At 38.7% G+C, this 22,419-nt stretch overlaps 1 protein-coding gene and 1 long non-coding RNA gene across 5 annotated transcripts; one reads left to right on the top strand and one right to left on the bottom strand.

Moving 5' to 3' along the window:
• The first annotated feature begins 1,840 nt into the window (after positions 1–1,840).
• LOC149718065 (low-density lipoprotein receptor-related protein 1B-like) lies at positions 1,841–11,079 on the top strand. 4 transcript variants are annotated; one of them, XM_089865900.1, is made up of 18 exons: positions 1,841–2,579; positions 2,659–2,856; positions 2,924–3,128; positions 3,203–3,370; positions 3,439–3,592; positions 3,671–3,779; positions 3,834–3,953; positions 4,015–4,260; positions 4,336–4,516; positions 4,578–4,684; positions 4,765–5,049; positions 5,100–5,477; positions 5,568–6,236; positions 6,305–6,921; positions 9,726–10,041; positions 10,099–10,180; positions 10,258–10,351; positions 10,447–11,079. In XM_089865900.1, the coding sequence occupies exons 1-18, from the start codon at positions 2,378–2,380 to the stop codon at positions 10,543–10,545; spliced, it is 4,230 nt and encodes a 1,409-aa protein (XP_089722026.1). In that variant the 5' UTR covers positions 1,841–2,377; the 3' UTR covers positions 10,546–11,079. The 4 variants fall into 4 exon arrangements, with proteins under 4 accessions (XP_089722026.1, XP_089721947.1, XP_089722171.1 ...); XM_089865821.1 differs by having other exon boundaries at positions 1,843–2,579; positions 10,444–11,079; XM_089866045.1 differs by having other exon boundaries at positions 1,844–2,579; positions 10,114–10,180; positions 10,444–11,079.
• Positions 11,080–13,982: 2,903 nt separating this feature from the next.
• Positions 13,983–20,587, bottom strand: LOC149718066 (uncharacterized). Its single transcript, XR_016381727.1, has 2 exons — positions 19,831–20,587; positions 13,983–17,271 (listed from the first exon to the last, which is right to left on the bottom strand). It is a non-coding gene; the product is annotated as an uncharacterized LOC149718066 (long non-coding RNA).
• Between the last annotated feature and the right edge of the window lie 1,832 nt (positions 20,588–22,419).

A 22,419-nucleotide genomic window follows, 5' to 3' on the forward strand; every position in this document is an offset into this window, starting at 1 on the left:
CTCAATCCAAAATCGTAATGCTAATCTCTATGGAGTTTAACATTACGAGGTGGATAATGTTTATGCCAGTTCGACACGAGGTTTCGCGACCAAGGGGGGGGGGGTACACGTTTTAACAACCTAACTTCACAGCGCTAGCAAAGGCTGAAAAGGTATAGTATCTCGTTTCTCGTAGTGTAAAGTTAAGTTGAACTTCTTGTATAGGTTTTATAAAAAATATTTTTAAAGCGCGTGAGCTAGCTCAGCACGTGATAGCACGTGCTTGCTCAGCACGCGCCAGCACAGCACGCGCGACATTTTATTAAAATTCTCAATTCAGATCTCGCGCGTGCAAATTCACCATTTTATATTCTCAAATTAAGGTCACGTGATTTATCTAAGGTTAAATTAAAAAACTGCACTTATACACAATCCTTGGCGAACCGAGGACACTTTTTCAAACCCACAAGGGGGGGGGGGCAGGAATTAGAAATTATTATACGTATTGCAGTTTGAAATTAAGTTTAATCGATATGGGAAATTTGGTTTTAATCGCGTAGTTAAAACGATTGTTATTATTCGAAATTTTACAACAAAAACGGGTATAAACGCGGCGGCGTTTCTAAAAATCTCTGCTCAGAATTGTCGCGCGTCTATTGGGCTAAAGGTTAGTTACAATCATATACTTAAGTACTAAGCGATTAACGTAAATAGCGACTAGGGTAGGGATGGCCTCCATTTTTCAAGATGGCGGCGGCAGCGGATTACTAAAATATTTCTTAATGATCATCTACTAGTTAAGAATAACGTCCCTGCGAAATTTCAACTTCCTAAGTAAAGCGGTTCGGTCTGGGCGTTAAATTATAAGTCACTCATGACGATATAATTGTGGATGGAGCTAAAAAGGAAGTGCTACGTAATCCTTCCGCATTCCAAATCTAGTATTGCGTCTGTCTGGGGAATGCTACATTCTTGGGGGAAACCCCTCCCCAACCCGTTGGTATGTAGTATCGGCACTGTTAAATCGGCATCTTTGAAGTTTAGCCGAGAGCCTGTCAGCTGGGAAACCCCACCGCGCTTGCGCCCAGACTTCAAAGCTCAAAGGTGCCGCCGCGCGTGCGCCTTCCCTTCCGAATTCCGGGGAATACCGTGCGTGGAGTATATATTTGGAAGCATTGTTAGTTGACCGTAAAACCCTATAAGAAGTTGATCATTTAGGCCTTCGCCTTAGAGACAAGTTTAACGGGAATTTTGAAAATAACAGTATTTTTTTTAATAAAAATAATAAATTTTGGCTAAACTTTTGGCTATTTTAGCTCACGCATTCAAAATATAGTTTTTTCAATAAATATCGTGGTTTATTCAAGGTTAATTATAGGATTATTTGTTAAAATTAAGGTGCGGAAATTAATTAAAATATATATTTTCCATGTTTTTCTATATTTTACCCTTCATATTAAAGGTTAGGTTAGGTTAGGTTGGGTCGGGTTAGGGTAGGTTAGGTTAGGTTAAGTTAGGGTTGGGTTAAGTTAGGGCACTGTGGTTAGGGTTAGGTTAAGTTAGGTTAGGTTTGGTTAGGTTATATTTTTAGATATTTTATGGTATTTGGTGGTTAGGAAGAAGGAACTAGTCGGGTTTTTATAGTCGTGAAAATATAAAAATAGTTTCCGCGACTTAAATGTAATTAATCATCATATAATTAACCTCCAAGAAATGATATTTATTGGAAAAACTGTGTATTTTGAATGTGCGAGCTTATTATAGTATTCTAATGTCTATGGTCGTGACGCGCGTGATCGAGTGTGCTATGCGCGACGTAAAATGATATTTGAAACGCGCGCTGAACGTTTTGTATGGATTATTTCTCAAGGTGGCAGCCAATGGTAAACGGCCCAAGATTGGAGATTCGAGAGTGCGACTGCGCGGCCACGCCCACTTAACTCCGCGGGCCGGTATTGCAGCCATTGCGAGCACGTGGAGTTGCTCGTAGACACTCGAAAAGCAGTTGTAGTTGTTCATTTCTTAATTAGTATAAAATGAAACCAATTTTATAGTCACAATTAATAAAAATTACGAGATAACCTTCCACTTTTCGCGATAATAGTTATTTATTTTGTTCCGTTTTACAATAATTCCTCGATAAGGTCGACCTCTGACCTTGACTTTGATAAAGGAAGGGCAATCGAATTAATGTAAATATTGAAGATGGTGAAGAGATACTAGCGCCGATTTGTTGCTCTACTTATTTAAAAGCGGGAAGACCCAAAACAAGATCGTAATTAGGTCATAAAGGCGCTGCTGCTATTGTTAAAATCTAGATTAATATTGCTGAAATGAAAGAAACAGAAGCTACAAAACAAAACCCTTCCGCTAAATGAAAAAAAAAACTTAAGTTTAAATGTTTGGCTTCTTATTTTTAAACACGGTTTCTAAGCTCAAACGTAAAAAATTATTGAAAAGGACTCCGCATCTTTGCGTAAGATTTAATAAGACATCCACTATGTCCCTAGTCGTTTTCTTCATATTTAGTCTAGTTTATACGCTCTCCGTTAACCACGGAGTCGCACTCAGTTTTGCTAAGAAGTTACCGGCATTATCGAGTAAGTCATTTTGATTTTAACTTCTCCTTTCTTCCTTAATTCCTTTTTCTTTAATCTATTCTCTATTATTAAAACGTAGTCGCGAACCAATCATTCCTCTATACAACTGGTAGCGAAATTTCGCGTTATACTCCGGCAAAATTACCGTTAAAGTTACTTTCCGATCTAAATGAAGCCCGTTATCTGGAAGTTGCGCCCGTATCTGACCAAGAATATCTAATATTTTGGTCGGAATCAAAGGGAAACCTCATTAAAAAAGCCTCGCTTAAAAATAACGGTTCGTTAAAATAGTTTTTCGACTGTTTTTGCTTGTTTAAAATAAAGTTAGCGTGAATCGCACGCAGGTATAGTAAATAATTCCATCGAGGTTGTGGCTGAAGGAATGTCTTCAGTATCTGGAATGTTCGTAGACGTTGTAGGAGAGAACCTCTTTTGGTTAAACGAACGATACTCGCGTTTAGAAGTGTCCAAATTCGATGGCTCCATGAGAATGTCGTTACTTAATAAATTGAATAATGTTACCTCCCTTACCGGAGATAGTTACGCTGGGTAATTAACTTCAGTTCAAAGTTGTTGGCTTGAACTTTTTAAGGAATAACAACGCGTTAAAATCGTTCGTACAGTTTATTATTCTGGTCGTACGTCGAAAGAAACGGTACACCAGTCCTGGAAAAAAGTTATGTTGATGGTAGTGACGCGAGAGTTATTTACAAGGGCAAGAACGGAGGTGAAACCATCGAGGCGTTGAGTGTTAATCAGGCCTCAAAGAAAATATATTGGATTGATAAAAGGTCTAATCAAATAGAATACTTATTACGTCATCAAATTAAAATTAAAATTAATTCGATGTATGTATCAGGTCGCGATCAATGTTAAAATCAAGCTACGACGGAAGTTCATTGGAAGTTGTCGGAGAGAGTGAAACTTTGACGTCTGTCGTATCATTTAGCGTCTTAAATGAGTTTGATTTATTTTGGGTGCAAGATGATATCAGTTCGGGCGTTTTAGTTCAAGTACTTAAATAAATACCTCCGTTTAAAATAATTTTAATTAATTAAATCGTTTCAATTCAATTCAATTCGACTCTTCAGGTTGACGCTGATAATTTTGAGCGTAGAAAAACGCTTACGTTGAATCGTCCTTTTATGTACGAGGCCAAGTTTTTACCCCTTTATAATCGAGCTAGATCTTTAGCTTCTGGTAAAATACTTAATTAAATTTAATTATCCTTGATTAATCAAGTTTTAATTACAGATAGTTGTCAAAGAACGGGGGGACGATGTTCACACGCGTGTTTGAGAGGCGCCAATGGCGGAACATCTTGTTTTTGTCCTTACGGTTTCGAAATGTCCTCTGATAATGAATCTTGTCAAGGTTAATTCACTCAATTTAAGTTTAATGTTGCAATTAAATTTAATTGACGTATTTGTATCAGTTCACGGAGCGATGTTAGCTTACGCGGGCCTAGAACGACGTTCTTCCCTTGTTAATATGCATTTTGTTAAACGGAGTGATCCCGAAAAATGGATTTACCCTCCGTTTAAAATGGAGGTCGATGACGTCGACGTCGCCACTGGAATCGCGTCTGATCTGGAGAAAGACGAGATCTTTTGGGTCAGCCAGGCTTTAATTATGAAGCGGTCGCTGGTCAAGGGCTTCTCGAGTCTCGTCCTCAATCTCAGTAAGCCCTAGATGCCTATTTTGGCCGCTGGTCACGTGGTCAGCCGCCCATTTAAATATTCTAATCAACTTTCAGGTTATTTCGAACCAAAATCCTTGGATTTTGATTGGAAATCGGAAACGCTTTATATTTTATCCGCTTCAAATGGGAATTCGAGCGTTTTATCGACCTGTACGTCATCGGGGCACCAATTTTCGCATTTAATTTGGCGAGATATGCGCAGACCTCTTGAATTAGCGATTGATTCTGTTAATCGGTATTAATTACTTACGTAATTAAGTTAATTACGTCGGTAATTAACGTCTTATTCTTTTTAGTAAACTCTTTTGGTCGCATTCCGATCAATACTCGTTCCTAATTGAAATGGCGGACGCCAATGGCCAAAATCGCCAAGTTTTTCTCAATTCCGAGGAACATTTGCGATGTAATTAATGATTAATTAATAGTCTTATATAATTCTAATTAAGTTGTTTAACGCGTTAATTAAATTAAATTAACTATTAGCTTTGGTGGCGGATTCGAATGGAAAACGATTGTGTTGGTTGAAGGAAAACCTGATCAATTGTAAGAGTTACGAGGGAAAGGCCGCCATTGAAACGCTAAGGCCGGTTACAGATTCACCTTTGACCTTTATGTCTTCGTTTAACGGGGTTTTGATGGTATCCAATGAATTGGGCGTTTTACAAACTGTCAACTTAAGCGAATCGGCCACCGCGAGCGAAGAGGCTTTGTCATTGAATACCTTTCTTTCTGTACGATATATTTCCGTCTCTTCAAACTCGCAAAAAGGTAGCCATTCTTTGAGACGCCTTTTCGAGACGTCTTTTCAAATCTTTTAGTCAATATTTCAGAAGCGCGATCGGCGAACTTGGCTTATTTGGAAAGAAGCCGAGTCCTAAGTTCTTCTCTCTCGGACACGCCCCCTTTTCTGGTCTATTTGACGCGATCGGAGCCCCATTCTTTATCCTTGAACGACGAATATCAGCAGCCGGAATTACTTCCAAACTCTCTATTGTCAAATTTGACTTTGACCTCGCGACTTTTGTCAAACGAAACCATTGACAAAGTTGAATTTTCCAATTATGGTGACGTCAACACGCTCTTTTGGGTGGATGGGACCAATAGTATCAACTCCGTCGGAATGGACGGTAAAGATATGAAAGTCCTTTTGCAATCGGATGACGTCATTGGGGGAATCGCCGTTGATTCCGTTCTTGGTAAGCCCCACCCCTCCCCCTAAGCCTCGGTTTCGTAGGCGGAGCGGAGCGGACATGTCCCTAATTTGATTCGTTGCTGCCGTTTATTAGGAAATATTTACTGGACACTTCCGGTTGTACAAAAGATAATGGTGGCTGATAAAAATCTGCGTTTTCCGTTGGTTCTGCACGATTTTGGGCGTTCTCAACCCGAGAACTACTTCCCAACAGCCATAACTCTGAACGCGGACACCGGTAACGTCTTTTTCGTGGCTTGTCGCGACGAAACGTGCGACATCCATTCCTCTTCCTCCGAGAACCGCGTCATTCCGTTGCGTCAAACTCAAACTATGGTCGGAGATTTAACCGTAGAAGGAAACTATCTTTATTGGAGCGAACCCGTCATTGGAGCGATTCGTAGCCTTAATTTGCGTACCCGGTTAGTGGAGACCATCGTCCAATCGAATCCCCGGCTTAAACTACAACCCACGAGCTTAGTCGTCTTCGAAGACGCGCTTTATTGGACCGATTCGTCCTTGAACCAAGGTTCTATTGTTAAAAAACGGTTCCACGACGACGAAATGAAGGTGATGAGGAACGCTAGTCTCGTTGGGAAACTACTTAGGATCTCCCAGAGGAAAAATAGTAGTCGATTCGTCAATCCTTGCCTGGATAACAACGGAGGTTGTTCGCAACTTTGTATTTATCGAACTGACGCCCGAGAAAGGTGCTTTTGCTCTTTTGGTCAATTGGTCCTTGATGGAGAGGGCTCTTGCCAAGGTGGGATGACATATCCTTCCGTTTAAAGAAGGATAAGGATATTCTTAATGAATATTTATTTATTTCAGGCTTTGATTCGTACCTTTTAATTGCCGATAACGAGAAAATCCTCAGTCTCGATTACCGTAACCTCTCTCGAGCCAATCCTCCGTTGCCGACGATAAAACCGGGCTCGAATTTGAATAAGATCGTGACGTTGGCCTTCAATCAACGCCGCCATCGAATTTATTTCAGTGATCTCAAACAAAAACCCTACATTTTTAGTATTTTCCCCAATGGAACCGATTTAAAAGCGGAGTTGAGGGATTCCGATCGGGAGCGTCACGTTGAGGGAATGACGTACGACGCCATCGTTGACGCCTTATTTTGGACTGAGAGTTTTCGGCCTTCGATTTGGAGTTTGAAAGACTCTGTCGAGAAGGAGTTGTTTAGTTTGGGCAGAAAGGATAAACCGCGAGGAATCGCCGTTCACGCTTGTAGTCGACGTCTCTTTTGGACCAACGTCGACAAAATCGAGTCCGGGAGTTTGTCCGGTCAAAATAGGACGGTGGTCGTTTCACGGGATCTCGAGTTTGTCAGTGGATTGGTCATTTTCGACAATGAACTTTATTGGACCAATAAGAAGGAAGACGGATTTTTGGAATTTTATATCGAAAAGAGTCGATTGGATGGATCACATCGATTGGTACGTCCAACTTAATCCTACTCTCTCAGTTTCGGCCCCTCTTTTTTTCCGCAGTCGCAGTTATTGGGGTTTAAAGCTTGTAACCGATTAGGCTTAAAAGCGGGTTACAAGGTGAAATAATGAACTCAAGATAGATATTATGCTTGAATTCTTTTTAATTTCCAGGTTCTTAATTTTGTTAGTAATAAAAGTTTTACAAAAATGATAAATAATTAAATAATGTTAAAGTAGTTAATTTATGAATTATATACAATGCCAAGTCAAAATTGGGGTAGCGCCAGAGGGTTTCTTCTAATTACTTATTACACTCACCGAGGTAGGAAGAGCCATAGTGTTCAATGTGTAACGGTCTTCGGAGTAAGCGGGCCTAGTATAAGTAGCTCGCGAGAACTCACTAACTTACTAGAGGGACGTGGTAGTCGTACCCTCAACCTCGCCGTAAAGTAGATATTAACTTGACGGGTGTCGACCGATTCCCTTGGACTAACGTCAGTTGACCTGACTACTAACTAGCTCTCTCACTGCTAATTAATCCAACTAACTCTCTATTGCTTTGACTATATATAGAATCATAGTAGTTCGGCCTATCCTCACACGGGGGCGCTCAAGGACTGCAATAGCGCGCCCTCAAGTGAGGAGACTCAAAAATAGTTTATGATATAGGCCTAGTCATAAGTTCAATAGACAGGAGCCTAAACGGTAAGCCTAATTTGTTTAAGTGTGTGTGTGTAGGCTCAGTAGCTGAACCGCTACATCCCCCCACACGTTAAAAAAGAAGAAACCCTTAAATGTGTGTGAAGTTATTAATACGGATGGAAGAAACGTCTCGAAGAAGGCAAGAAGACGTTCTTCCTATCCACTCTCCGTCTGTATGGACAGTCACGAACATGGTGTGGACAACCGCAACGGTAGCAAACTAAACCACCAGGGGTCATCCGTGGGGTGAGCATCCATGTCAGGTCCATACGTATATGAGGAGGAGGTGTTGGTAGTAGGGGCCTAGGTGGCGTTGGTAAAAGGGCCGGTGTTGGCTGACGAAGAGGTGTCCCTCGGGCTCGACCGCGTAGGGGTCTCTGTGGAAGAGTAGGAGCCGGAATAACGACGCGTCGAACCACAGGTTCTTGTGTCATTCCACGCTCTGCTAGTGCGGCGGCGGAGCTGGCAAGAGCTGCAGGAGACGGGCTTCGTGATGAACTATCCTCAGCAGAAATGGCGGCATCTACTGGCTGTGTCCACAAAGGTGGAGTTGCGGAATTGAGCGGTGGAGGAGTGCTTGACGTACTCCTGGGGTGTCTGTTTGAAGAGTATCGGCGAGTGGTACGCCTCACGACGGTAGAAGAACCCACGTTAGAAGTGGTGGTGGAAGCTTCTCTAAGTTCCGAAGTCGTAGCTGTGATTACGAGGATTTCGTTATCTGACTCATCGTCGGGGTGGATTTCCAAGACGTCCTAGAAGAAAAACTAAATATTAGCGGGCTCTTCGAGTTACTTCCCAAGGTGGAGCGTATATAGCTCGAGTTTGGAAGTCGAAGTTATCAGAAGTAATATGAGGGAAGGGATATGATCGCAAATACGTATCCACATCGTTTTTAGAACGGAGCTTTCGTCGAAACGGTTCGGGTGCATAATAATAGGTGTCATGATCCCGACCTCCAGGCTGAACAACACGTCTTTGAACCACTTCTCTGATGAAACCATAATGAAACGGTCGAATGGTTTGCTGAGTCAGCAAAGGATACTGCTGAAGATGATGAGGGTGAGGCCCTATAATAGGTGCCGGCTCCTCATGTGCAGGATCTTCAAGCGCAGCATCCAATGCGACGGCTGTGCTTTCGTCAGCAGACTGGCCGACTCGAGCCAATTTTGGATCGGGGGTCCCCCCCTCCGAAGAAGATGGTAACGCCCTGCGTTTCCGTCTGATGGATGGTGATGGTATATATTGGGGCGCCGAACTAGGTCCCGGTTGTGGCGATGTCGAGGCCAATGGTGGTGGTGGAACCCTAGTTGATGGCGGACTGGGTCCAAGACAGGCAAGGTCACGTAACGTGTAAACCGGTGGAGTGTTAGGAGGAGAATCTGGTGAAGGTGGTAGACCTGGAGATGTAGACACTCGAGGGCGGACTGGCGTATGAGGCTCACGGATGGACAGTGAGACGTCACAAACAGGTTCTTTCAAGTCCACGTCCGGCGTCGATGTTGGTAAGAATTGATCCGTCGAACGATATAGCAACTAACTCTCTATTGCTTTGACTATATATAGAATCATAGTAGTTCGGCCTATCCTCACACGGGGGCGCTCAAGGACTGCAATAGCGCGCCCTCAAGTGAGGAGACTCAAAAATAGTTTATGATATAGGCCTAGTCATAAGTTCAATAGACAGGAGCCTAAACGGTAAGCCTAATTTGTTTAAGTGTGTGTGTGTAGGCTCAGTAGCTGAACCGCTACAAGCTTAAGCCTTGGCTAAGTTACTGACTAGTCAGAGTTTGGTTAGATGAGGCCCTCGTGTATCCATTTCCATGAACAGTAAGCAAGCGACACAACGCGAAGTTTGCAAAAGAACCGTTAATTCAGTAGGCTAATACGTCACATGACGTCGCGTTGATCAACGGATCGAGCTCAACGCGTTTGGTTACTGAAACGCACCCCCGGTCTTTTGAAATAAGTCCTAGGTACTTGGGGCGCGTAACCTAATGGTTTGGGAGTTGTAAGAAATCCTAGTTGGACAGATTTGACGGGTCTCTGACTGATTGTCGCGTGTCGCGTTGTTTAGAATGATCATCTGATTTCAATTTCTTCTTGGGTAGATTTTAATTTCGGGAGAACATCGGCGTCCGTTCGCCTTAATCGCGACTGCGAGCTCCGTGTTTTGGACTGACAAAGAACGGAACGTTTTATGTCAGTCCTCTTTGGACGTCAGCTCGTCCAAAAAGAGTTGCGACGAAGTCAGCAGACATCTTCGCGATCCTTTTGGGATTTTAATCGTCTCGAAAGAGAAATTAATCTGCGATGGAAATTACACGAAATACGAAACGACGGTTGTCATCGTCGAAGGGAACTCTAGCTCGCCTAATGATATCGAATCGCTCGCCATTCAGAGCCATAGTCCAACCTTCAAAAAATGTACGTAACCATTTGTTGACGAAAAACGATTGAACTTCAATTTTAACGAGGCTTTAGTGGTTTTAATTACAGTGATTATCTCAATCAGCGTATTATTCATTGGGGCCTCGCTCGTTGCTATAGTTTTAATCATTAGAAGGTACCGAAATAATAATTAATTTAATTCAATTAACTTTAAATTAAAACACCGCGGTAATTAATTAATAATAATTACAGAAAAAATCGTAGAAACCGCCTTCCTAAATGCGCCACCATAAAACAACCGCCTCTCGGACGTAAAACGACAAAGCAAGAAGAATATCAAGATTGCGTAAGCTCAAACTCAAGCCCAACCCCCCCCCCCCCCCGCTTTTTAAGCCTAATTAATTAGCCTGATTAAGTTTATTTTAATTCATTAATCAGAAGTTTAAAGTGGCCAGAAGCAACCCGTCTTTCGAACTGGATGACGTTTTTTGTTCCGATATTTTAGAAGAAGAAGAAGATGGTACTTTGATCGATAGCTAGCGGGGGCGTGGCCGGCGAAGGGGGCGTGTCGGGGGGCGGAGTTTAGTGAGATTTAATGAAATAGTCCCGGGTAGAATTTATTTTTTTAGTTCTAGGCTTGTAAATTAAGTTTTGTAGTTGGTTTAACTAACGAAGTCTCATCCCACGATGGCATTTATAATATATTGAGTCGAGACTAGAGACTGCGACGGCGGTATTGTATATTATTTTATTTATTCTTTAGTTTATCTTTTGTTCCGACCACCAGGGGGAGGGAGACGCGTTCAACTTCTTGTTCGCGCACTAAGCCTATTTTTGTCCGTTTCAAAAAGACTGCCAATGGTGTTTTGTTTGTTTTTTCTTTCTTAGTTGAAAGGCGATTGTCTCAAAAGACCGCTTTTCAACTAAACGACACCCTTTTCGATACTTTTTGTTCGAGACTTAATTACTTCCTACAATTTTTACCGAGGCTTAAGTAGGCTTCTAAGTCTCGTTTGAAACCAAGGCTTAAGTAGGCTTCAAAATCTCATTTGAAACCGAGGCTTAAGTATACTTCTAAACAGTGCTGGGCAAAACTAGAGCAACCCCTCAAAAACGAGCGTTTTCCTGACACTCGAGGGCCTAGGCTCGAAAGAGAAAAAGCGATACAATTCAGAGTCCACGTGACCCGCTCGCTACCTCGAGGCTTTTATCTCGACGAGTTCCCTTGCAGTCTCCAGCAGGGTGGAGCCAGGTATTGGTAGAGCGAGGAGTCACTCTCTGAATAAATTCGCTCGTTCTCTAAGAACCATTCGCTCTATCTCGGGGTTTTTTTAGCTCTCAGAACTATGCTGCTAGGTCTCATCTCTAGATAAATTCGCTCGCGAAAGATTGAGAAGCAGCTCGAGCGTTGGCTCGAGATGGAAAACTCGGAGGTAGAAAATTCTCTGTGTTATAAATTAGCACGGGGGACTATAGATGGCGCGGTTGTTCGTAATTTATTATTCTAAAGGGATAGTCATAGTCAATACAAGAAATTATTGTAATTCGTTTTTTTTAACAAGTTGGAATATACTTATTTTAATATTAAGCAGGTTTATATATCTCACAGTAACGAAATTTTATAATAACGTATTATTATTGAAATAATAATATTTATATATCAAGGATATAATTAAGTAGTTTTAATTTTATTATACCCCAATTATATATTAAGCATATTTAAATTATTTTTAAATTAATATTTTGTCGGTACGGATTTCATCTTCAAAATTATTTATTATGTTACTTATGCTTATATACGATCTCCGCTCGAATACCGGGATTTAACTCTGCATAAATTGAGTCAAAACTAATTATTCATTGATGCAAAACAAAGATGAAGGTAAGTATTATATGCCTAATAATTTTAAGCATGTAATTTCGGAGAATAAACTTTTTATCAACGGTTGATTTGATAAGAACGGAATTTCAATTAATCTAAATGCGTAAACAATAACAATATTGAGTGCCATTTCGTGATAAAATTACAAGAAACAAACAAGTGATTTTCCAAAAAAAAGGTTATTTATTTATTGAAGAAAAAGGTTGTACAATATAGAAAAAGGTTTATGAAACAAGGTGCATTATTGGTTCAAAATAATGTTATTTATTTATTCATTGATTCAAAACAATTGCCCAAATAAAATATTACTATAATATAAGATTGTAAAATATAAAAATAGGCTTATAAAATAAGGTGTATTTCCATTGGTGGAATGATAATAACTATTGCTTCCGCGCCACCCTGGAGGTGCAATATAATTAAATATTTCACTCTCAAGAGGATTTAAATCACCAGCCCAAGAGCAAGACATTCAATGTATGACGCGTTTTTTTATAGAGATTTCGCCAATAGCCATAATTCTCTGTTAATCGTTCCATTCTTTGCTGAAAATTATTTTATAAAACATTAGTTCAAACAAAATCAAAGAGAAAAGAATGTACTCTTTGCATTAAATCCGCCCACAAATTGCTTTGATTCCATACAATACCTTCCCTGGAAACCTCAATGGAAGTTCACTCTCTACCTTTAAATCTTAGCTCCGACGACAGATTATTATTTTCAGGATTTAAAACCTCGAGATTTAAATCCTGAAAATGAGTATTGCTTTTGTCTCTTGTAAGCACGCATAGAGCTACGCTATATAGAAACCTAGGTTTGAGCGTGCTGACAACCGAAGCTGGAACAGAGTATAAACAGAATGAGGTGTCGTCGGAGACAGGGAGTTGCCTTTCCTATTCCTATAGAGTGAAAAAAAATTTACGCACGCGCATTCTTTATCCATGTAACGAATAGTCTGACATCAGAAACCGGCAAACAACTTAAGTTAATATAAATTAACCGCTTTCGGCGGGTAGATACAAGTAGTTTGAGATTATAATAATCACCGTAAGCAATTGGAATCAATTGATATAGTCTTCATTTGCTCTAAGGTGGCATATGGCGCCCTTAACACTGTAAAAGACATTGCATCATGAACCTCAACACACAATTAAGCTATTCATATTCAATTCAATCATTGTTTTATGTTTGGATATTTTTCTAATCGGTTACTTTTTCTCAGGTTTTCAATACTTAATTTGTTTTCCAAAAGAAAAGAGAAAATAATACACAAAATGCAAAACATTTTATAATAACTATATACAGGGTGCTTCAAAAAGGGTGGTAGGACCAAAGTACTGTCGGCTAATTTAATTAACGGGTCATCCCTGAAACACTGCACTCATTACTTGTTAGGCAGTCTTTTTGGCAAAATGTCAAAGAACAATATTCGATTTCGGCTTGAAATTGTCCATAGACAGTGGGCTGTACGTTGGTCAAACCACAATTTTTGGAACACCCTGTACCCGTCTGATTCTGGTTTGCAGTTAAGTTAAAATTTAAGATATATATGACATTGCGTACAACGCTCTGCCTTTGTTTAAACTAAATTGTGTTGCGTCCGACCAGTACTCCTCAATATTACACAATAATACGTATTGTTCTTCCTACAAATTTTAGGATTATTGGTATTTGGTATTACAAAGGAGAGCACTCTGGTTTACAATTGATTTTACGGGTAACCCGAGTATATAGGGCATTATTTGTAAGTTTTCAAGACGACTTGAAAACGGTTTTTAAGGGCCAATGAGAGGGCTAGAAAGTCTGAGAGAGTGGAGAGTGTGCCAGTGACGGTTTGGGTTTTGCTATTTCCCACGTTTAGTCACCTCTTTCACCTTCCCAGGCTTCTCCATAAGCATTGCGATTTATTTAATGATAAGTTGATAACATCGAAAAACATGTCGAGGGAAGCTTTATGGTTCTATTTCTTACCAAATCATTCCCTTTACCAGGGAGGAGAGAGGTGAGCCTACCTTTACGAGAGAGTTCTTTAGGCTTTACAAATTGGTTATTAAAGGGTTGGGATATTTCAGGGTTTAGCAAAAAATGAAATAAAACGATTTGTTTTTTTTTATTCTATTAGTTGAAATTATAAAAGTTTTTGGTGACATTTCATATTTAAATAGGTTCATTTCACTATACATTTCATTTTATTGCGTATTTTAATTATTTTTATTACATATTTTTCATTTTGCGCGAAATAATTTTACTATGTTTTGGAAAGTAGTGTTTTTAGAAAAATTACCGAGTTTCAAAATGGCGAATCAAAGTCAGGCTTTAAGTAGACCTACAGGTACAATTTCTGTCCCCAAAAACTATTAATTTCTATCTTCCATAGTATTTGAAGGCCTTGGAACTACAAATTGCGTTTTATTCGTAGCTACGCCATGTCCAAGATTGCAAACGGTAAAAAATAATGTTTTGCCAGTTCCATGAATAATTTTTTTTCTTATTAACATGAATATTTTAGGCAATATTTATAGGAAAGGCTAAGGAGTAACTTATTTTAAATGTTTGTAATTTTCGAGGACCATAGTCCCAACTGGTTTTAAACTGATTGAGGATAGACAATAATTTAGGCCTACACATTCTTTCCAGATGAGGGTAGAACAATATATAGGAATATAATTTAGTTTTAAGCCTGACGTGGCGGCGTAATTCTTTAAACTATAATTATATTCCGAGTATCAAATTCGCAAGGTGAAGATACCCAGCAGTTTTTTGTTTATTTTATTTTTGATATTTTTAATTCGCTAGAAAAATGCGATATTTTTTATTATCGCCGACTTTATAGTTATTTTACTCTGGGAGAGACTAAGTTTTAGTAGATCGCCCGACTGAAAAAGCTGACTACTTGTTTTTAGGCACATCGTATGATGAACATCTACGATGTGGGTCTTAGTTTGACCTGCCCTGTTGGTGGTGGTGGTGGGGGCGTCGTGAAAGAGAACTGCCTTAAGCCTGGTTTTCACTGCCGAAACTTTCACGGAACAGAAAAGAAAAATCCGCAAAATTTTGCGGAAAATTCCTTAAAAAGCGGCGGCAAAACGTTTTCACTTGTAATATGAAAGAGTGCGAGTTCGTGGAGACCAAGGCTTATCTGTTATGTTGAAAATGCACCAATAGCAACCTATCTATTTTCTTAGACTTAATTGTCTTTGTAAAAACGTTCAATTTTATCATATAAATAACGATTAAGCCAAATTTCTTTAGCAAATCGTTAACTATAAATTTTTAGACATTTAACTCGACAACAGAAGCGCCTTGAAAATAAAAAAATGGCGTCGAAAAAAAGCCTCGCGAGCTGACCAAAACCAAGCCTATGACGTCACGCATTCGTCGATTCCTATTGGCCACCGCTTTCCTTTCCGTAAAAATTTGCGGAAAAATAGAAAACCAAATCCGTGCTTGCCGCACAGAAAACGCGAAACTTTGCGGCAAGTTACCTCTAAAAAAACGGCGCGGAACGCGGTTTTTCCTGCGTTTTGGGCCAGTGAAAACCAGGCTTTAGACAGTATAAAACTTTTTGGTCGTCATTGAAGGGAGAGTGAATGGGAGAGAATTGGGGTGAGGTGATATTATTCGTTCGTGTATTTTAAAAGGAAGGGAATTATAATTGTTAGTTTAAGCATTGGATTTATTTGTACTAGCAAAGTTAAGCATTGTGAATTGTGTTTTACGTTTGCTCGATATATTTTAAGCGAGAGAGAGGACTATGGTATTGCCTTAATTTAAATTGGAGGTTTAATACTCCCTTTAAAATTCTTGTCACCCGTCGACAATAAGGGTTTCACGCTTTTTATCCCGTTCCCCCTATTTTGAAATTCAAAGAAATCGAAGGGAATATTTAAAAAACAAAAGGAAGTATATACCGACGTTATATTTAGAATGGTTTTCTTTATTTTTGGGGGGGGGGATGACCCTTCCCTTTCGAGTCAGGAGAGAGAGAGTGCCAATGATTTTCTTTCGAAAACCAGTGCTTTTGTACAGTTTTTTTTGTGATTGAAAGGGTGAGATAAGGAGCTTCTTTAACCTCCGCCACTCTCTAGCTTCGGTTTTACAAATTTTTCTTAGGGGTGGTCTTAGTGCATACAAAAAAGAGGGGTAAATTTTGCCCTGAGCCACGGAAAATTTGGTTGAAAACCCATGACGCATACCTGTTTTTCTTTTTTCTTTTTAACCATTTTGACTTTGTCCATGAGGGTGCAGTTTTGGGGTCTTTTTGGGGTCTTAGATTATTCAACAAAAACAGGGCTCCCACCAAAATCTTAAAAAAAAGTAGGGAAATAGGGGATTTTTTAGGCTAGAAATAGGGTGAAATAGGCACCGAATTTTTTAAACTAGGGACCAAATAGGAACCAAAATGGGAGCTTTATTTGAACTTATATTTTCACAAAATGACAAAGTCAGATATTTGTAAAAATATTTTATCATAAAACTGACTTAGTTTTTGTTTATTACATTACTACGTTTTATCTATCACAATTCTATCACACTTAACAATCAGTCTTTTTTCGTTTTTCCACGAAATAAGAAATAAAAATGTATAAATTGGACTTTGGGTTGAATATTATAAGCTGATGGCACATTAAACTAGGAATATGGTGATTTAGGGACCAAATCACAATTCTATGGTGGTTTAGGGACCTCAAAAAAAAGTAGGGGGTTTTAGGTATTTTAGGGACATGGTGGGAGCCCTGCAAAAAAGGGGGGGGGTGTTTTTCGCTTTTATTGGACTAATTTTATTTTATTTTAATTTGAATAAAGGGGAATTTGATATGAAATAAATGAAAGTATTTACACAAGGCTTAGAATAGCCTTAAAACGAATTGGAAGAATCCCATCATTTGGTGATTCCAGAACCAGTTCATGATGAGGAAACTGGAAAAAGGAAAACTAAAAACGATTACTTAAGTCTTAAGCTGAACTTGGCAGTGACGTCCTTGTTAAAACTAAATTTAGTCGGCATCAGCAGCAAATTTTAAGCTTGTAGCGTCAAAATTAAAAATAAACTATTTAGCTAGTTGGAAATAGAAAAATATAAACAAAATAGTTGCTTCTGTAAAGCAAATAATAAAATATTTACAATCAGAGTGGTTCTGACTTCTTGGGGCCTCCGGCTGGTTGTTTTTTGGAGACCAATACGAATATTACATGCAGGGAAACAAACTTCCAGGGGCACGCCTCTATAGTGGATAATTTCAATCATGTGAGGAGACACCGCTAGAGGCATGACCGAGTTGGCTAGTCTCTCAGATGCAGTGAGCTTGGGCTGCCTCTAGTGTTGTCTTGTGGCGACAGGGAAATTATCCAGTATCTAGGCGTGCCCCTGGAAGTTTGTTTCTCTGTAGGTAATATTCGTATTGGTCTATGAAGTAGTAATACATAAAAAAAGGGTCAAAGGGTAAAGATAATTGGATGTTGGCGCTAGAGAGTCGAACTTAAAGAAAAGAGAAGAAAGGTGCGCGATATTGGCGACAGTGAGTCGGACTTGAAAAAAACAAAAAAGAACAGTATGGCGCGAGAAAACAGGACATTTTTAGTGATGGGTTCAAGGAGAGGATCGGTGGCACTGATAAGGAAGTACATAGTTTACAGCCTAGGAGGATTCATACCATTTACACCGGGAGGACAGGCTTCAGGTGTTACTCAAAGGAATTAGTATTTATTTTAGTAAGCAGTTATATCCCAATACCATCGCGATTTGTTTCAGTCCGGATCACGATGACCACAGCTCTCAAATAAAGAAGCTTCCTCCAAAAGGACCACTAGGTTTAATTTTAATTGCACCCAACTACCCCATTAGTTTAGATTGAACCTACACCTCCGTTTTAAAGACAAAAGGGAGAGATGGTCCTGAGACTTCGAATGAGAAAGTCACCTTCGAGTTGGCTCCTGAGAATTAAAAGGAAAAGAAGAACGAAGGTCCACGAGGACAAGCTGAAAAAGTTCCCCCAGTCAACTACCACCGATCATTCTCGAGCTTGGTTCATCGCAAAGCTAGAAAGTGCGGGAGAACTGTTTCGACCATGAAAACGTAACGTACCTTTATCATTATTAATAATGAAGTTTTTCAACTTGTTCAATAGACGTTTCATTGTAAATAAAATTGACCCTAAAATGTAAATAAAATTGACCCTAAAATGTAAATAAAATTGACCCTAAAATGTAAATAAAATTGACCCTAAAATGTAAATAAAATTGACCCTAAAATGTAAATAAAATTGACCCTAAAATGTAAATAAAATTGACCCTAAAATGTAAATAAAATTGACCCTAAAATGTAAATAAAATTGACCCTAAAATGTAAATATTGACCCTTCAGTTATAAAATCTAAAAAGGCATGGCAACTCATTGTTAAATCAAAACACGTAAAATCAGAAACAATCCTTATGAATATCAATAAATTAAAATTAATAATATAAATAATCATAATTAAATCCCCAAGACAAAAACGATCCATAAAAAATTTAAAAATTAGTTAATTAACCCTAGAAGATATAGATGTGTGTCTCGCAACCCCCACCCATTTCCTAGGCAAGCGACGCGAGTAGTCCCAGGCCAAACAGGCGTTTTATAGGGCTGGAGGCACCAAAGGTAAGGTCGCCCGTCGCTATAAGCTTTAGATGTAATATTCCAATGAAAGAGCAAAAAATCTAGACTAAATTTCCTCTAAAAACGCGTCATTAACTGAGTAAAGCTCAGCCTCCAGCCCTATAAAACGCCTGTTTGGCCTGGGACTACTCGCGTAGCGTGCCTAAGAAATGGGTGGGGGGGGGGGTTGCGAGACACACATCTATATCTTCTAGGATTAATTAACTAATTTTTAAATTTTTTATGGATCGTTTTTGTCTTGGGGATTTAATTATGATTATTTATATTATTAATTTTAATTTATTGATATTCATAAGGATTGTTTCTGATTTTACGTGTTTTGATTTAACAATGAGTTGCCATGCCTTTTTAGATTTTATAACTGAAGGGTGAATATTTACATTTTAGGGTCAATTTTATTTACATTTTAGGGTCAATTTTATTTACATTTTAGGGTCAATTTTATTTACATTTTAGGGTCAATTTTATTTACATTTTAGGGTCAATTTTATTTACATTTTAGGGTCAATCTTATTTACAATGAAACGTCTATTGAACAAGTTGAAAAACTTCATTATTAATAATGATAAAGGTACGTTACGTTTTCATGGTCGAAACAGTTCTCCCGCACTTTCTAGCTTTGCGATGAACCAAGCTCGAGAATGATCGGTGGTAGTTGACTGGGGGAACTTTTTCAGCTTGTCCTCGTGGACTTTCGTTCTTCTTTTCCTTTTAATTCTCAGGAGCCAACTCGAAGGTGACTTTCTCATTCGAAGTCTCAGGACCATCTCTCCCTTTTGTCTTTAAAACGGAGGTGTAGGTTCAATCTAAACTAATGGGGTAGTTGGGTGCAATTAAAATTAAACCTAGTGGTCCTTTTGGAGGAAGCTTCTTTATTGAGAGCTGTGGTCATCGTGATCCGGACTGAAACAAATCGCGATGGTATTGGGATATAACTGCTTACTAAAATAAATACTAATTCCAATGAAAACGTAAAAATAAACTTAACGCAAAGAGGGTAGACAGTACCCTCTTTGCTTAAAGTGAAGAATTATAGCTAGTAAAAATATAAAGGATTGAGAGAGGCTAGAGCTATTTGAGCGCGCGGTTTAGAGGTTGGACCGTTGGAAGCGTTCTGAGGAGAGTTCTTTCAAAGAGAGTATACTCTCTTTGGTTCTTTCATAGTAGCTATTCAATACGTTCGAGGGTCGTTATGGGTTTTTTGGTGGTTTCCCAGGTATAAAGGCGGAGGATTTGGTCGCCAGGTCGCTAGGCGACTTCTTTATGGAAAGTTTTCGGGGTTGTTTACCTCTCGTCCTGGGCTTGGTTATCATGAATAGGCTACTGAAAGGGTTTGGGGAATCTTGTTCCTGCGCGCTCTCTAGCTCGCTCTTTACATGAATTGAAAAGGGAAAGTACATAAATGATAGTTTCATGGAATTTAAAATATAAAAAAAAAATTCAAAATAAAAAGGGATTCACTATAGAATGAGAATTAACAAAAATTAAATTTAAGGAATTCGCGTTTGCACTTTTTCAACACTCTTTATCTTATATCTTATTCTTCTTTTTCCAAAATTTTACATTCCACCCCCAGTTTTTTATAACCACTCGTGTACCCCACGGTCGTGGCTACTTTCTTCTCTACTAATACATAGTTTACAGCCTAGGAGGATTCATACCATTTACACAAGGAGGCCTGACTTTAGACTCACCCAGTGAGTCAGGCCTCTTTGAGTAACACCTGAAGCCTGTCCTCCCTGTGTAAATGGTATGAATCCTCCTAGGCTGTAAACTATGTACTTCCTTATCAGTCCCACCGATCCTCTCCTTGAACCCTTCGATCACTGAAAAGGTCTTGTTTCCTCGCGCCATAATGTTTTTTTCATCAATTAAACTTAGCAAAAGATTGCCGTAAAGGAGTCTCAAAAGTTGACTACTGAAGCCCAACTCTCATTTTAGATATACAAAAACTGTTTCAATAAAAAATATTAATAATATTGCGTAGCTAATTGGAAGCGACACCTCACGTGATTTATACCGCGATTAAAGCGCGTCATACATTGAATGTCTTGCTCTTGGGCTGGTGATTTAAATATCCTCTTGAGAGTGAAATATTTAATGGCGTTTTCCTTTGGTCAGATTTTTTACTGCCGGAGGCGCTCGAAAAACCTTTGCGTATTCCAATGGTTTAAGCTCAGTAGTGATGAGACGCTGTGCGTGCTCCATTGGTAAAATTAGCCTTGAACTCCCAGCGCCATGCCAGCACTACTGACTTGCCAACACGGCAATAATAATTCGAAACATGGCGCTTAAAAAGTCCATTGGAATACAATTTCATGGGCTATCGTTTCATAATTATCGTCTGCTCGAACGTCGGCATGCTAAGTAGTGATGTAATCAACGCGGAGCGATCGTGAAATTATCAGGCATATTCATGTCCCTAGAAAAAATGTAGATGGCGTTGGTAAAGCCTAGGCCCAGTTGGATATCCCAAAGGTCGAAAAGCAAAGTGGGTGTGGCAAAGTGCATCAAAAATGATCAAAGAGCGGCACTGCGCAAGCTCCAAATTGAGTAGAACTGAACTAAACTACTTTTCGGAAGGGAAATTCGGCTTTCACGATTTTGTTCCGGCAATTAGGGCGATGGGAATGTGACATTTTTCCAATGGAATATGCATACTACAACATTTATTGTGTCGTCACGATCACGTGATCGTAACACCAATGGATTTACATGGCAAACTTGCATTTATCGGTTCATGATTCGAATTTTACACCCTACCAATGGAGTACGCAGCGTTTACTAGTATAATACCTAGCTTCTCCTGAGCACAGCTATTTCCTACCTAAGTCAGACGAAAAGAGTGTTCCATTGGACAATGAAAAAATTTGTCACTTTCATGGGAATGTTCCATTGACATTTGCGATTGTCAATAATTTGTTTGATCCGGTAGCAGCATAGCGCCAAATTCGGATTTTTTGCCGCCTGAGGCAGCAACGGAAAACTGGCCCAAAGGAAAACGCCATAATTTTATTGCACCTCCAGCGTGGCGCGGAAGCAATAGTTATTATCATTCCACCAATGGAAATACACCTTATTTTATAAGCCTATTTTTATATTTTACAATCTTATATTATAGTAATATTTTATTTGGGCAATTGTTTTGAATCAATGAATAAATAAATAACATTATTTTGAACCAATAATGCACCTTGTTTCATAAACCTTTTTCTATATTGTACAACCTTTTTCTTCAATAAATAAATAACCATTTTTTATAAAATCACTTGTTCGTTTCTTGTAATTTTATCACGAAATGGCACTCAATATTGTTATTGTTTACGCATTTAGATAAATTGAAATTCCATTCTTATCAAAACAACCGTTGATAAAAACTTTTAACTATGAAATTATGTGCTTAAAATTAAAAATATATTAATTTAAAACTCGTTAATTATGAATTCAATAATAATTTTTTTTATAAACTTAATACGATAAGTACCTAATTATATCAGAAGGGGATAATAGAAGTATGATATACTTCTGATTATATGTTTACTTATGGAAATGAGTTTTTATAATATTTACCTACATTTTTGTTTTGCATCAACAACTAATTTTATTTGACTCAATTTATGCAGAGTTAAACCCAGGTATTCGAGTGGAGATGTATAAGCCTATTTTTGAGGATGAAATCCGCAACGACAATATTAATATAAAACTGCTTTAAATATGCTTAAAATATAAATGGGAACTTATTAAATTTAAACTAGGTTACCTTAATATAAAATATTATTATTATTTTGATAAAAAACTTATTGTAAGTTCATATAAAATTTCGTGAAATTAATATTATTAGCTTAATATTAAAACAATTACAATCTAACTTAAAAAT

Source organism: Phalangium opilio, unplaced genomic scaffold (assembly GCF_054372755.1).
Source record: "Phalangium opilio isolate 3A_F unplaced genomic scaffold, DU_Popi_V2 ptg000002l_1, whole genome shotgun sequence".
Lineage (NCBI taxonomy): Eukaryota > Metazoa > Arthropoda > Arachnida > Opiliones > Phalangiidae > Phalangium > Phalangium opilio.